General features: G+C 36.2%; 1 protein-coding gene across 9 annotated transcripts in view; it reads right to left on the reverse strand.

Moving 5' to 3' along the window:
* The window catches only part of UTRN (utrophin), a 497,326-nt gene that overhangs the window by 300,889 nt on the left and 179,860 nt on the right, over positions 1-16,577 (reverse strand). For all 9 annotated transcript variants that reach the window (XM_025997956.2, XM_072719084.1, XM_025997957.2 and 6 more), the window contains 7 exons: positions 13,402-13,536; positions 11,636-11,785; positions 10,206-10,367; positions 9,647-9,775; positions 8,563-8,736; positions 6,713-6,868; positions 557-727 (listed from right to left, as the gene is read on the reverse strand). In XM_025997956.2, the coding sequence (XP_025853741.2) occupies positions 557-727; positions 6,713-6,868; positions 8,563-8,736; positions 9,647-9,775; positions 10,206-10,367; positions 11,636-11,785; positions 13,402-13,536 (1,077 nt within the window). The remainder of the gene's footprint in view (positions 1-556; positions 728-6,712; positions 6,869-8,562; positions 8,737-9,646; positions 9,776-10,205; positions 10,368-11,635; positions 11,786-13,401; positions 13,537-16,577) is intronic.

The following is a 16,577-nucleotide window of genomic DNA, read 5'->3' on the forward strand; positions in this document are numbered from 1 at the left end:
GTTGAAAGAAAAAGTGCTTTGTGTTCAATTCTTTGCCCACCTTAAAAGAGAGAATTGGCAAATCTACTCTCTAATCTCTGTGATTTCAAAATAACTATGGAGCTACAGAAAACTCTTGGACCTTTGCTTTTATTTTAAAATTCTGTTCCTATGCTCTTTCTATCAGTTCATCTGCAATAGAATATTATTTACTGGCATAAAAGTTATTATAGAAGAATTAATGAATAAACTCAGTACACTACTTTGTGAAAAATGAATACTCAAAAAATGTCACCAATTGTGAGGGTAATAATGATTAGAATGTTTTTAAGTATCACATAGGCACAATGCTTATAAAGCCCATGTGAGTTTAATGCTTTTGGAATCAAGATAAAAATGTCTTCTTAAAATTGTTGTCTTTTAAAAAAGTCTTTCTTTTTTCTTAAGACAGGGAAGTGGAAAAAAATCTTTTAAAAAAAGGCTATAGTTAACATGAAATGGAGATAAATGACATCCTGAACAAAATGCCACAAGAAACCCTGGCATAATATTGGCAGGTAACCGAACCACAACTTACTTTAGCCCAGGAGATTTCTACATCCAAGTCTCCAAGCAAGCCTTCTGAAGTGGATTTCTGTACCAATTCAGTTTCAGTAACAGAAAGCCATTCAGAGAGAGAAGCAGTGTCTTTCTTCATTTTCCGGGCCAACTGTGATGCTCTTTCTAGGTCCTGTTTTCCCTCTGTCACCTAAAAAGGAGAAAGAGAGAGAAAGAAGAGAGAGAGGAAGGGAGAGAGAGGGAAAGGGCAAGGAAGAGGGAAATGAATACAAAAAGAATGAATCCAAAATAATATTAAGGATCCAAACTATCCATCCTTAACCCCCAAGACATACATAACCTTTACCTCTCCCACCTGGAATCACTCCACTCTTGTAATTCCACAAGGAGACATACTGTGTAGAGGTTAAGTGTCAGGCAACCCTGGGTTTTCATCTTATCTCTTCCCACTTACTTTCTAACTGACCTTGGTGGAGGCACTGCCCTTGAAAGGTTGTTCTGTATTAAATGAGAAAGATATACACACAGAGGGCTTGGCCCAGTCCTTGTAACAAAGTTACAGAATCAGTAAATGGTATCTTTTATCATTTTGAACAGAAAATGCCTTACAATCCTCTCAATGAAGAATTCTGTTTAAAAAACACACACATATACACTATATTTTAGAAAGTTGAGGGGGAATAGTATGGTTTTCATAATTAAGTTTAGCAATTAAGTACTTAATTTAAAATATAAGAGATGACTATGCAACATAAACCTTTATCATTTTGTCTTTGTGGTTGACAGAAAAGCAAAATGGACTGAACTAACGTTTACCAGGCTCTTTACATAGCTCCCATATCATGCTGAAGAATCTGATACATGCCATGCAAACAAGAACCACAACGGCATCTATAATGGGCTCTCTCCTTCCTATTTTGCAGGACAGGGCAGTGAAGCTCACAGGGTCTAAAGCCATGAGCAGGGGGGCACACGACCACTGGATTGAGCCTGGTCTGACCCTTCATGTTACAGGATGGTATTCTCAAACAAAACTATCATTCATAATCTAAAGCTGAGATAACATTTTTAAGGGCACCAAAACACAATACATAAATAAAAATGTGTCCCTCTTTTCATGTGCACGTATGTAGAGACAATTCACATTACCTAAGTAGTAGAGTGATAAATAAGTCAGGTATGGGATGAAATTTTCTTAGATGATACAACGATTGAATTTTCTTAATAAGTAATGTGGAATTACATTTCTTTTTTCTGGTCCCCTTGGTTACATTTTACTCTTTGTTACCTCAAGGATGGATTTTTATTAAATTCCTTCTTAAAAGTGAAATATTTTTCTCTACAGAGTTTAATTAGAATTCATAACTTTAAATTAATAGCCCCTCAATGCAGACTTTAGGAGACAAATACATGAATTTTATTAAAAGATATTAGGTATTCAAGGGATCTTATTGGACTCTGACATGACTGGGAAGCTATACAATCATAAAATTTAATGCTACCAAAGATTTGTATTTACCAGGAAGAAAATAATTTTCAGTTCCACTTATAACAATTCACTCTTCTCAGTCTAACCAATACATTATGAGCTATAATGCATTCTGAATTAAGCAGTATCAACTTGGAAAGATTTTACCTAACCATTTATCCTTTCTTCTTCTTATGGAACTTCTTATGGAACCATTCTTTCTCAATAGGATCATCCCCATCAGCTATGAAACATACGTAAGTCTCTTGCATTTAAAAAAAAAATTTTTTTCCTTCTTTGGCTCTATCTCTCCTAAGAACTTGCTCTCTCCCATCACCCCTTACCAACCTGAAAATCATTTTCTTATTTTCCTCACACTTCTTACCTCCTCCTGTTCTGCTTTCTGCCCTTATAACTTCACAGAAATTATCTTTGCTAAGTTCAATAATGACTCCAAGGGCAAAGATCTAATTTGACATCTTTAAGTGGACATCATATGTAATGTACAATAATTCAAAACTAGGGCCTACACTCTTTCCCAAAACACCCTTTTCTCCTGGCTTCCCCAACCCAGCACTCTCCTGGTGTCTACTACTTCTTGCTACTGTTTCATATACATACATTTAGTTTCTACCATGTGATTTTTTCAAGGTGTACAATGCGATCATTTTACATATGTATACAGAGTGAAATGATTACCACGATCAAGTTAATCAATGCATCCATCATCTCCCATAGTTACCTTTATTTTTTGGTGAAAACACTTAATATCTATTCTTTTAGTAGATTTCAAGTATATAATTATGGAAAACAGTATGGTGGTTCCTCAAAACATTAAAAATAATACTATCATATGATCCAGTAATTCCACATTGGCATATATTGCAAAGGAAATGAAATCAGTATTTAGAAAATATATCTGTATGCCCATGTTCATGGCAGCATTACACATAATAGCCAAGACATTGAAACAACTTAAATGTCCACTGATGAAAAAATAAATAAAATGTGGTACAGATATACTTTAGTTTCTTTTGCAAACACACCTTTTTCAAATGTCTTACTAAATGATCTAATTCCTCAAGACTTGCTCCAGACCCTTTTATTTTTCTTAATTTACTTAAAAATTATTTTTAATTTATTTTTTCCAGTTTTATTGAGTTATAACACTGTATAAGTTTAAGGTGTATAGCACAATGACTTTACTCACATATATTACAAAATGAAAACCACAAAAACTTTAAACGTTTATCCATGATCTCATATAGATCCCCCCCAAAACAAACAAACAAACAAACAAAAAACAAAATAGCTTCTTGCTTGTGATAAGAACTCATAGGATTTATCCTCTTCACAACTTCCATATGTACATATACAGCAGTATTAGCTTTAATCTGCATGTTGTGCATTACATCTCTAGAGCTTATTATGCACCCTGTAACTACAAGTTGGTACTTTTTGATCACCTTCATCCAACTCCCAGGCCCACCAGTCCCCCTCCTCTGGTAACCACCACAAACCTTATCTCTTTTTTTGAGTTTAGCTGTTGTTGTTTTTTAGATTTCACATAAGTGAGATCATACATTATCTGTCTCTCTCTGTCAGCTTATCTCACTTAGCACAATGCCTTCAAAGTTGGTCTATATTGTTGTAAATGGCAAGATTTCCTTCATTTCATGGCTGAATTATATGACATTATATATACACCATATCTTCTATATCCATTCTTCTATTCTTCTATCAGTGGACACTTAGGTTGTCTCCATGCCTTGCAATTCTAACTAGCACTACTATGAACATGAGGGTGCAGATATTTCTTCAATGTAGTATTTTTGTTTCTTTCAGATATATATCCAGATGTGAAATTACTGGAGTGTAGTGTAGTTCTACTTTTAACCTTTTGAGGAACCTCCACACTGTTTTCCACAGCAGCTGCACCAATTTCAGTCCTACCAACAGTGCACATCCTTGCCAGCATTATCTCTTTCTGATACTACCCATCTAACAGGTGTGAGGTAGTATCTCACTGTGGTTTTGATTAGCATTTCCTTGATGATTAGTCATGCTTAAGTACCTTTCTATGTACCTGTTTATCATTCAACTATCTTCTTTAGAAAATGTCTATTTGGATCCTCTGCCCATTTTTAATTGGATTATTTGATTTCTTGCTATTGAGTTGTATGACTTCTTCATACACTTTTTTATATTAACCCATTACCATATATATGATATGCAAATTTTTTCCCCTTCTGTAGGTTGTCCTTCCATCTTGTTGATGGGTTTTGGTTTTTTGGTTTTTTGTTTTGTTTTGTTTTGTTTGCTGTGCAGGAGCTCTTTAGTCTGATGTCATCCCACTCGTTTATTTTTTTATTTTGTGGCTTTTACAGGTTTCTCTTTTCTCATTATATCCTCTCCCTAGACAATCTCATCACCACTGAAAACTTTAATTACCATCTCTATGCAGATGACTCATAAATTTCCTAGCTTCAGCCCAGATATATTCTCCAGATTTGAATAACTTTGTGAGTACCTGACATATTCAATTCACTCTCACAAAGGCACTTAAAATGTGAACATGTCCAACTTATGACTTTTCCACATTTCTGCCTTTCTTTCCAGTGGTCCCTCCCAATGATGCCATCATGATCTTCCATGTAACCAAGCCAGAAACCCAAGGGTCATCCTTCATCTCCCTCCCTCCTATACTCCCACATCCTAATCCATCACCAAGTCCTACTCACTTCACTTCTTAAATATGTCTAAGCCCATCTGCTCATGCCATCTCCACTGCTCCACTCTTGTTCATTGCATCTTCATTTCTCACTAAGAACACAATGACTTCCTAACTGCTCTCTTCACATCCAATGCTGCCTTTCTCCAATTCATCCTCCAAACTGCAGTGAGTGATCTTTTAAAAAGCAAATACATGAGCTTGTTATCTCACTGCTAAAATCCTGCAATAACTGCTCATTGCTCTTAAGATTAAAATCTTTATTACAAATCCTAAGATACTATATGCTCTTGGTCTCAGCCCTCTCTCCAACACCATGTTCCCCACACTTTCTCTCTCTGAATCAGCCACACAAATGTACCATGCTTGCCTCCTGCCTCAGGACCCTTACACATGCTGTTCCATCAACCTCAAAGTCTCCTCCACTGCTTTCACCCAGGCCATTCCTACTCATCCTTCAGATCTCAGCTTATGCATCACTTCTTCAAGGAAGCTTTTATAACCCAGACTGGGCTAAATTCTCCATTACATATACTCTTAAAGCACCACATACATTCCTTCATAACACTTCAGACTGCTAATGTGACATTACTTTGTCTGGCTACTTGATTAGTGTTTTCTTCTTTCATTATCTTAAGTTCTATCAGACAAGGATAAATTATGTTTTTGCTCACCTCTTGATCTATACTGCCTATATGATTCCTGTCACACAGTACAGTCCCAATTGTGTTGAATGAGAAAATTAACACTAAAACCAGTCTCAATTGGAGTTGATATTAAAACCAGCAACATCATTCCCATCTGTAATATGCCCAGTTGATGAATAACTATAATATTTGACAAATAACTTCAACTGTATAATACCAAAAAGAAGCTTGACACTATGTGTTCCAGATATACAATGTATAAAAATAATATAACATGTATCAGATTGGCAATTTTATCTTGCAAGTAAGAAAGTCAAAATTTTCCAGGAAATGTAGGCACTGTTGATTCTTACTGACCCAAAAATGATAACAAAATTTCAGCTAGTTTTCTCTGGGCTTATGCAGAAACTTAGGTAATGTTTAATAACCCAAGAAGGATCTAAAATATTATCTAACACATCACAATATTGCCAAGAAGGTTTCATTTAAACATGTTTATTGTTATTTTGTTTTATTTTGCTCTGCTTTCCTGGTTTCAGGGTAGAGTACTCAGTAAGATAAGACATTAAATCTGCTGAATATAGTCATCCACAATAAATGGCCAAAAATCCCCCTGCAGATTCACTAAGGCACTAAGATGCCCAAATTATATGTTTCTTAAAAGGCTTTTAGATCCTGCTAGATTACTGTAAACCTGCTGACACTTACCATTTATTAGAGTCCCAATGTTTTAACATTTCTCAGCAGACTATTCCATTTAGAAATCCAAGGACCAATAACTTGAGTTTATACAGAAGCTACTACTGGTAGAATTTTCTTAGAATAACTTAGGAAGTGTGACTAGCCATTGAAAATATAAAAATAAGTGCAGCCCAGGTGACTCAGCGGTTTAGCGCCACCTTCAGTCCAGGGCCTGATCCTGGAGACCCGGGATCAAGTCCCGCATCGGGATCCCTGCATGGAGCCTGCTTCTCCCTCTGCCTGTGTCTCTGCCTCTCTCTCTCTCTCTCTCTCTCTCTCTGTGTGTGTGTGTGTGTCTCTCATGAATAAATAAATAAAATCTTTAAAATGTATATATATGTGTGTGTGTGTATATATATATATATATAAATGAGTCTGGATTAAATATCAAAAGTAAATTTCTCTACAATTATTCATCATTGTAATGTTAACATACAATGTAAAGATGTAAAGAAATACAATAAAAACTACTGGGATAATTGAGAAGATTATTATCAGTGCCATAAAACTCAACATGCATTCTTCTAGGAGCAAAATTTTAAAATACATACATGAGAGAGACACAGCGAGCAGTGGAGTTGCCCTTACCTGGGCACCCAGGTCATTGTAGAGAATCTTCAGAGAAGTCAGCTGCTCATCCATCCCCTTGGGGTTGTCAGTTTGTTGCTTCTGGACAATATGCCTTCCTGTTTTGATTACAGTCTCCACTTCAAGCTTGACTTCACTCAAAGTTTTATAGAGTTTCTTTAAAAGAAAGCAAAACACATTTTATACACTGTGGTGAAAAGTTGTTAATTGGAATCACTTCAGAACACAGCTTATACAGATTGACAGCTACAAAGTAACTCTGGAGATCAAAGGGCTTTATCTTCCTCGGCTCTGGCTCAAAGGATAAATGAAATGAAATCAAGGTTGCATTATCTTTTTAAAGTCAGATAAAAAAAATAAACTAACAGGAAATATACTTGTTTAAAAAACCCTCAAACATGTATTTTCAAGGTTTATGAACATACTTAGTAATAAAAACATTTTTCCTACATAAAATGGCAAAATATTAAGACTAAAAATTGAATGTCTACCATTTTTAAATTACATTTTTAAAAACCATAAATGCTATTACTAGAAAAAAAAAGCCAACACTGACTCTATTTCCAGCTGTTGAAATTTGGAGTATTAACATTTGCTTTTTCTTAGAATTTCTGAAGTACCAAGTCTACCTCAATGAGAATGTATACTCCATATATCAAGATGTATGTAACTATAAGAAATTGGAGCTATGTAGGTCAAATTCAGAGCTATCCTCATCCTAGTTACCTTGAAACCAAAAAGCTTTTATCTGGGTAACTTCTCTTGTTCTGTCTACCATGATCTTGACCTGAAACATCTCCTGTGGCGTTGTCACATAATAATGAACCAGTGGACTAAGTTACACAAGGTCAAGGAGAGTGCTTACTCTGCTGATCTCTGTGTTTCATTAAATCAATAAATACTTACATCTACACTCACACACACATACATGCACACAAATGCAAACATACACACTTTCACAAACACACATACTTATATAGCCACAAATTTACCCTGTTTATTCTTCTACCCATTCCAGCTTTCGAGTACATAAAACTTCAGTGTGTAACAAAGAGACTGCAATTTTGAAAAGCATAAAAAACTCTCCCCAGACTTTCATCTTAACAAGTATCATGTTAAGTTTCTTCATGATTCTCCTCAAAGAGAAGACTAATTGTAAGATTGTGTATACTTAGCCACATTATTTTTAAATTTCTACTCAACTGCACTATAATGTTCAAGCCTAAAATAGTAATAAGGCCTTATAAATAATTTCTTCTTTCACATCTTAGGTTTAAACTTGAATTTAAAATCTTACTTTCCTAGAGAATGACTTTTTTTATGTTATAATATTCCTGACATTCATTCTAAGTATAATTTCTGTCATATTTTAGGCTTAAACTTTTTTTAAGTTAAAATTCAAAGTTTTACTTTCTTTAAGAATGATTTTCTTTTACACTATAATATTCCTGACATCTATTCTCAGTATGGTTCTTTTAGGTGACTCAAACTTATCCTTTAAAGCTTAACTTATTAGTCACGTTCTGTCAAAATCTCCCTAACTTCATGCTGTGATTAAGATGTGTTACCCTTGTTTTTTAAATCATGTTATACACATGTCTATTCCAGCTTCCTTATCTTGTTACATTGTAATAATTGATTTTATTCTCTCCTACCTGTCTCTCTTTATATCTTCTCAGTCCTTGAAGGACAGGACCACACTTCTTATTTTTAACCTCTTCTTCACCATCAAACTCTATTCTTAGCTCACTATAGACTAGTAATTATTAAAGCATGTATGTAAGCACTAGATGAGGCCATATTAGCTGCTGAAAAACCCACTGAACACATTAGCCACCCAATGGCCTCACCATACACTTGTCCAGATGGTTCTGTATGATATCAGGATCCACGTCCTTCACGTCCAGAACATGAAGTTCTGCTTTCACACAATCCAACACACGTTTGCAATCAAGCATGCGCTGTTCAAAGTTAGCGGGCTTCTGGAAAAGCTGGAACTTTGTGGACACCTCTCGAAGTTTCCTCTGTTTCCAGAAATGAACAAAAGAAGCAATTCACATCAGAATGATAATCTCTCTCAGCAGATGATATTAGTACAATACACACCACTAAAAAGCTACAAGATAAAGCAGCAATAAAAACATTCCTTAAAGGGACACCTGGGTGCCTCAGTGGTTGAGCATCTGTCTTCAGCTCAGGGCATGATCCCAGGGTCCCAGGATCTAATCCTGCATTGGGCTCCCTGCAGGGAGCCTGCTTCTGCTTCTGCCTATGTCTCTGCCTTTCTCTGTGTCTCTCATGAATAAATAAATAATTTTTTTAATTCCTTAAAGAAACAGAGGCTACCCAATCACCTGAGTGAACTACACAGCACAATGTCATGAATTACTTGACAGAGTATCAGTCTAAGACATAATAAAAAGCTAAGCTGGCCTCGCTGAAATTAAAACTTCGCAAAATTTCTCACCTGTTTGAAAGATATAGCTTAGGAACCTAAAACTCAAAATGCCCTTCCAAGCAAGCTCAGAGTCAAAGTCAATCTTGCATCCACCATGAAACAACTAGGTGGTCTGCGTCCCATGCTCTCAGGCTACCCCATGCACCAGTCACACCAGAACTGCCAGAGGCGCTGCATTAATGGAAATATCTATAGAAAGATAACTTCTAAATCTAGCTTTCTCTCTCTTCTCAATGCAATTATAAAATCAGATTCAATAGTTTCCACCCATACAACAATTTGTTTCTGCTGCCTTGCCCAGGATGCAATGCACCTCCAATACATTATCTCCATCCCACTGTTTACATCATAAAGAAGAGCAAAAGCATACGAGTAATTGGCTCTTTCTCGTTTTTTGTTTTTGTTTGTTTTTTGTTTTTTGTTTTTTTTAAACCCAATGCATCAAAAAGTGAAAAGGAGCTGCTCTCCCTCTTCACCTGTAGCACATCCATCTGACTTCCTCCTCTGGCATTCCTGCTTTCTGGGGAAGTCGGAGGCTGGGAGCGTATGTTTCTTCTCAACTCCTCCAGAGTCAGCTCGTGGGCAGAGATCTCTGCTTGGATTTTCTACAACAAAGAGATTAGAAAGGGGAGAACGTCTTCTTTATTAAAAGTTCTGGATAGTCACACAATACATAAGAATATCTTGACCAGTATACAAGCTCTAAAAAGTTTAATAATAATACGGGCCTCCTGTATTGCAGGACTACTATGTGAACATAAAATTAAGATCTTTGCATTTGTCATTTCTAATGCTCACTGCTTATTTATAAAGAAGGAACTTTCCCAACTTCATAAATACTCTTTTAACATTTGTCAGGTCTCACAGAGAAAGTAAAAGAACTCCAAAACCCATATACTGCCCCATAAATGAGGTCAATCTTTCTCTCAATGACTCTGTTTGGAATGGCAAGAGGGGCCAGTTATCTTGTGGGTAAGGAAGCAATTATATATGCTCTTTTTACAACTCAAAAGCCCTCAAAATCCATGGCAGTACCTGAGCTTCCTGTGGAACTTGGAAGGCATCTATTCTATCAGTCAAGTACGTTGTAAGCTGCTTGTCCAGCTCCCCTAAACTCTCCTGCAAGACTTGAAGCATGTGGTCAGTTTCCCGTAGGACCTGGAGTTGCTTTTCCAAAGAAATCTGCTTGCTCTCTGCCTACACAGGGGAAAAATCAAATCATTAGCTTCTCAGCACAAATATAAAGAGCTGAATATAAGAAAACCCTTATATTCTGGTCACCAAGAAAGAAACAGAATGTAAAAGCAGTATATTTGGCCTACACTGTAAATAAATAATAACTAGCAAAGATAACAGTGACAAGATTCTTCTAGTCTCTTATTTACCTTACAATGAATTACTAATTTTTACTTCTTTGTATATACAATGACAAAATATAAGAATGCCCTTGAGGGCGTTATGCTAAGGGAAATGAGTCAGAGAAGAGCAAACAGCACATCATCTCATTTATATGTGGAATCTAAAACAAACAAAAAGAAAACCAAGCTCATAGATACAAGAACAAATTGATAGTACTAAGAGAGTAGATCTTAAAAGTCCTCATTACAAGAAAAAAAATTGTGACTATGTATGGTGAGGGATATTAGCTAAACCTACTGTGGTGATCATTTCACAATGTGTACAAATATCAAATCATTATGTTGTATACCTCAAAGTAATACAATGTTGTATTTCAGTTATATCTCAATAAAAAAAGGAAACAGTGAAGTTTTCCCATATAACATTAAACAGAGACAATAAAAATGTCATTTATTACCAATTTAGGCATTTTTAGGAGTCCACAATAAGCCTATCAATAACTATATAAAATATAACATGATTGCCCATCAGTAGAGTGAACATTTAAATCTCTTTTTTTTCCCACAGTTTCAAATTCTACATATTGGCATATGTATTGAACCACTATGTGCTGCACTTTTGGGGTAAGTTTGATACTATTCATAACTTAAACATCAATCCTTATTTAATATGTGTTTGAAAACATGTAATATCCATCCAACCCTCCTATGAAGGATAATCTCTGTTCTATACTTACTGATATGAACGTGCATGTTGTGATACATTCTGGATGTGTGTCTAAGAGACAATGACATTTTATAACAGCAACTTATGTGAAATTCGGGTGGCCCTAATATTTACTAGGATAATATGAGTTATTATTCTTACATACAGCTACAATATCCTTAAAGGAAATTAAATAGTTCTTAAGTAGAAACAATCTCAAAGATAGAGTTTTTTAATCATCAAACTTCTGCTTGCTCTGTAAGTGTTAAGTTTACTCTTCCCCCCTCCCCCCCAGTATTTCAATGTCCTCAACACCCCAACTTGTCCCCTCAGTAAAAGTTCTTGAGGTCAGCTCTATAACGTGAGACCTATCAATACCCCTGGTGTCCCCCAATTCTTACCAGGTGACTCAGTTCTTCGTATCGATTATTAAAAGCCTCCAGTTTCTCACTGATTATATCATCAAGAATCCCCCCATCAATCAGAGTCTGGCCAAGTTCTCGAATCTGGGTGCGATTATCTGCTGGATGTCGCAAAACAGATTCCAGAGACTAGACAAGGAAAGGGGAAAAATATGCATTTACTGAGGCAAACTGTATCCAGGATCCTAAAAATGTCTACTTTTTTAAAATAAGTAATTCCATTCTCTAGAAATCTACCTAAAGAACAGGATCAGAAATGAGGTATGATTAATTTACCAAAATATCCATCATGGTATTAATAAATACCTAAAATTGAAAACTCATTATGAATGAAGATGATACATGTTACTAGAATTTCATAAAAATAACTTTAGTAATTATTAATTATATTATATATTATATATAATATATATATTATAGAGAAATTCATGGTTTGATGCACAGTTTAAAAGCAAAAACACATACAAGCAAAATTACCTCAAATTTTTTTTGACTATACCACTAAACACAGGTACTCATTTTTCTACAACATACACAGAATGTTAGGCACTGTTTTATATATACACTTTTTATATTCATAAATCGAATTAGCTAGATGGGATAAATACTATTTCCATATTACAGATGGGAAAACTGAAGCTCACAAAGAATAAATACAAAAATACACAGTAAAAAGATGATCTACAATTCCAACTTTATGACTCCAAAGGCTTTTTTCCATTACTATAATGTACTGCCTTCCAGTATGGATAGAAAATAATAATAATAGTAATAATAATAATAATAATAATAAGGAAAAAATATACCAAAATGTTTAAAAGTGCTTTACTTGCTTTTTAACTTCTATTTTTCATATTTCTAGAAAGCACATATTTTAGTTCTCATATTAGAAAAATACGTTTTAAAGTAAACGTTTCATACTTTTACGTATTCTCTCAACTTCTCTATCTTACTTTAGAAGCAACATCTTTTCTCTTAGTGTCTGGCTCTTAGACTTCAGTTATCACATTGGACTCGTTTCTGACCTTCAGTCCAGTGATCTACTCAGTCACCACCCTGTGTCCTTTCCATTTTAAAAGTAAATGTACCCTCTTCCTCCTCTTTTATTTTAAGCAAATCTACTCTCTTCACATTTTAATTCATTTAAGAAACAAGTATTAAGTTAATCGTGTGCCACATGCTGTTCTGGTAACTTGGAAACAATGAGATAGCAGGTCCATTTCTTAGCCTTGTGGCGCTCAAGCCCAGACCTGGACACAAGCTCCTAGGACAGAATCCTGGGCGTCAAATACTAACCACTCTAACCTGTCCCCAGCTCTTCATATCGAAAGATAACAGAGCAAGAGCTACTGTAAACACAGCAGTTGCCACGAACAAGCAAAAATAACTTTATGAAGAAACAAGAGAGCAATTAAACTAAATAACAGAAGGCAGAGTTTTATCTGGGGAATGGTAAAAACAAGTTGGAAAACCACTAGAGTGCCTCACTAAGTGTACTAATGTCTAAAATGTACTAATTATCAAACAGCTAACCCAACCCACAAGGCTGATTATTTAGATTATTAGTGGGTCACCAATAATCTAAACATACATGATTGTATAAATACTTCAGGCAACGGAAGTTACGCTGAAAACTATGGAGAAAGCAAATGCGTTTGTCAACATCAAGCACCGTGTTCCTCATTGAATACTCATTTGGCCTCACTGCAATGAAAAGAATCGCCACCCGCAACACAGATGCCCACCTCCAGGGCTTCATTGACAGCATCTGTCTTCTCAGGCAGGGCCTCAGTGCTCTTCATTCGCTCCTCCAAAGTGTTGAGCCAGGTGGTCTCAAGATCCAAATAGTGAAGCAGTTCAATCCAGCAAGACCATACTTCCTAAAGTGAGAAGAAGAAAGCTCTATTATATAAGAAGTCATTTCAGATGCAATGCAGCTCCAGTACTACACAGTGTCCCTAATCAATAACAATTTCATTCAAAGTATATTTGAAAATTTAGAAACTGATGACGGTGGAATTTCAAATAAGTGGAAAAAACAAGGGGTGCCTGGGTGGCTCAGACAATTAAGTGTCTGCCTTCAGCTCAGGTCGTGATTCCAGGATCCTGGGATCCAGCCCCACGTGGGCTCTCTCCTCAGCAGGAGTCTGCTTCTCCCTCTCCTCCCGACTTGTGCTCTCTGTTGCGCTTTCTGTCTCCCTCACACAAATAAATAAATAAAATCCTTTTTTTTAAGTGACAAAAGTAAGAATCTTCAACAAGTCAAATTAGACCAGTTGGTGGAGGATCAGAAGACAAAGAAAAACAAGTTGCCTCCCTCTGTACACTAAACTCCAAGGATCTGTTTAAATGCTGAAAACAAAACTATATATTTAGTAGAAAAAAACCAAGAGGGAAAAACTATTAGTTTTTTTAATAGAAAGATAAAATATACTCAATACTACAACACTTTTTAATAATTATATAGGAAATTAGAATTCCCTGGGGTCTACACTATTCCAACTGAGAGCTTACTAATATAACAATTTGCTGTATACTCTCTCCAATTTTTTCCTAAGTTCCTATGAATGTGTCTATATATGAAGAGAATCACAATGAACCAAATGGAGTTAGACTACACTCACTCTATTAGTCCCAATCATTTATCTCCTATTCCTAAGGGGAGTTCTGTGGGAAGAGGGATAAATTTTATACTGCACTTTCTAGAAGCAAAATTATGAGAGAGGCTGCCCCTTCCCATACAGGATGAGCGTATGTGATTGATAAATTTAGAAGAAAGAGTTCAGCACAGAGCCTTTTTCAGATCCATTTACTAAGAGAAGGCATATTCCAGGACTTCATAGGGAGTGTGTTTACCAGGTCAGGGGGCAGCAAATTTTTCTATAAAAGGCAAGACAGTAAATCTTTTAGGTTTCAGAGGCCACGTTTAGCCTCTGTCCCAGATTCTTTTTTGTTTATTGTGTATGTGTTTTGGTGTTTGAACCACCTTTTTAAAAATATACAAACCACTTTTAGTTCACAAGTCATAGAGAAACAGGCCATGAAGTGTATTTAATCCTTGCTATAACCTGCCAACCCAGCTAAGACTTAACAGGGGAAAAGAGGTGTCTAGTCCTCCAAGTTTCTACAGACAGAAAGCAGACCAAGATCTACTCAGCTGCCAGCAGAACCTTATTTCCTACAGAGAAAAAAAGGATGGTTTCCAGAGAGGCACTCCCAAGAAACAAACTGGTCCCTAATCACACTACAGCCCTACCTCTGGAGTAGGACACAATGACCCCACACATATGCACCTGGCTGGATTCCAGAATTACTATTATTAGATTTCAGAGTCACCATTACCAGTGATTGTTATTTGCCTTCTATTCTGCCAACTTTTTTGAATGGGAATGTCCACTGAGGTTTTCTTGTGCCCATCCCGCTACGGTATGTTGGGTCTATAAGGTGCAGCTAACCTATCTTTTTTGTGTCAGGGTCACCAGATCCAGAGGCACTTCTCCCACACACCTGCGCCTGAAGAAACTGCTTCAAGAAGCTACATTTGCATCTGAACTTGATGCAGATCACAATACACTGATTTTGAGCTTGATGCTGTACTGGATATGACCTTGGGCGTGCCTGGGAGAGCCTAAATGCATTTTGCCTGAGGGAACAACGTAACTGATTTATGGTCAGAGAGCAAAATATGGCAGACCAATAATAACCACAACACATTTTTGCCATTACTCCCATTAAGTGGCGACACTGTTTTCTCCCCAACTAGGATGTGGGCTGGCCTTGCAACCTGCTTAGAACAAAAGAATACTACAGAGGTTATGCTCTACCAAACTGTAGACCTAGTCTCTAAGGGGACTGGCAGCCTCTGCTCTTTCCCTCCTAAAATCCAGCTGCCCTGCTGCAGAGAAGCCGTAAGACAGAGAGCCTGGACAAAGACCTGCAGCGGGAGAGGACATCGTGAATGCCCCAGCTGAACGCCCAGACGAATGCAGCTACCTGTGTGAGCTGTCCTATACCATATGGAGCAAAAGAGCCACTCAGCTGAGCCAAATCAGCCCACAGCATCATAAGAAATAATAAACGGCTATTTTTGTAAGCCACTATGTATGTTTCGGTGAGGTTTGCATATTAGCAATTGGTATTACAATTGATAAACTGAAGTATAAGCGCATATATTAAGTATATAACAACATGAATGGGAAGAATATATACCAACTCTTGGATAATGATTACTTCGAGAGAGGGACTGAGAAAGATGGTATGAGATGGAAAAGGAGGAAACAGCCTGTAATGCTAATTTGTTTTATTTTGAAAACAAGATCTGGAAAAATAGGGCAAGATGTTAAGCCGTATCTGAAGGATACTTACACAGATGATACGTAGGTTATACAGGCTATGTAGGTGATAGTAGTGCTATCTGTACTTTCCTAGAAGTTTGAAATGTGTCATGATATAAAAAAAAATGTTTAAGGAATCCAGAAATAATCAAGGTAATAAATAAAGTTGGACACTGCCAAAAAAAAAAAAAAAAAAAAAAAAAGCATTCTTACTCTAATTTAGGAATTTGGGCTATTTCTGCCCAAGATTCCTTAGTCATCTTGGACATCATTTAAGAGCATTTCAGTTTTTAAACTTCTTTTTTCATCTTTTAATTTCCCCCTTTAAAGATATCAAAGCTTCATCTCTTCTCTCTTATCATTTTTTATTGGCATTTTTCCTTTTCTCTCAAAGTAATTGTGCCAAATTAATTCCAAGGTAATTCTCAAAGCAATTCCAAATTTTCAACATGCATATTTTATTTCTCATCCTCAAATTTTCACCTCTGGGTCACAAACACAACTTGAAGAAATGACACAGAATACATACTGGTCTTTTATTAGCTTATGGCAACTTGGGGACTTTGTTCATTATTTACACATATTAT

This window comes from Vulpes vulpes, chromosome 1 (genome assembly GCF_048418805.1).
Source record: "Vulpes vulpes isolate BD-2025 chromosome 1, VulVul3, whole genome shotgun sequence".
NCBI classification, from domain to species: domain Eukaryota; kingdom Metazoa; phylum Chordata; class Mammalia; order Carnivora; family Canidae; genus Vulpes; species Vulpes vulpes.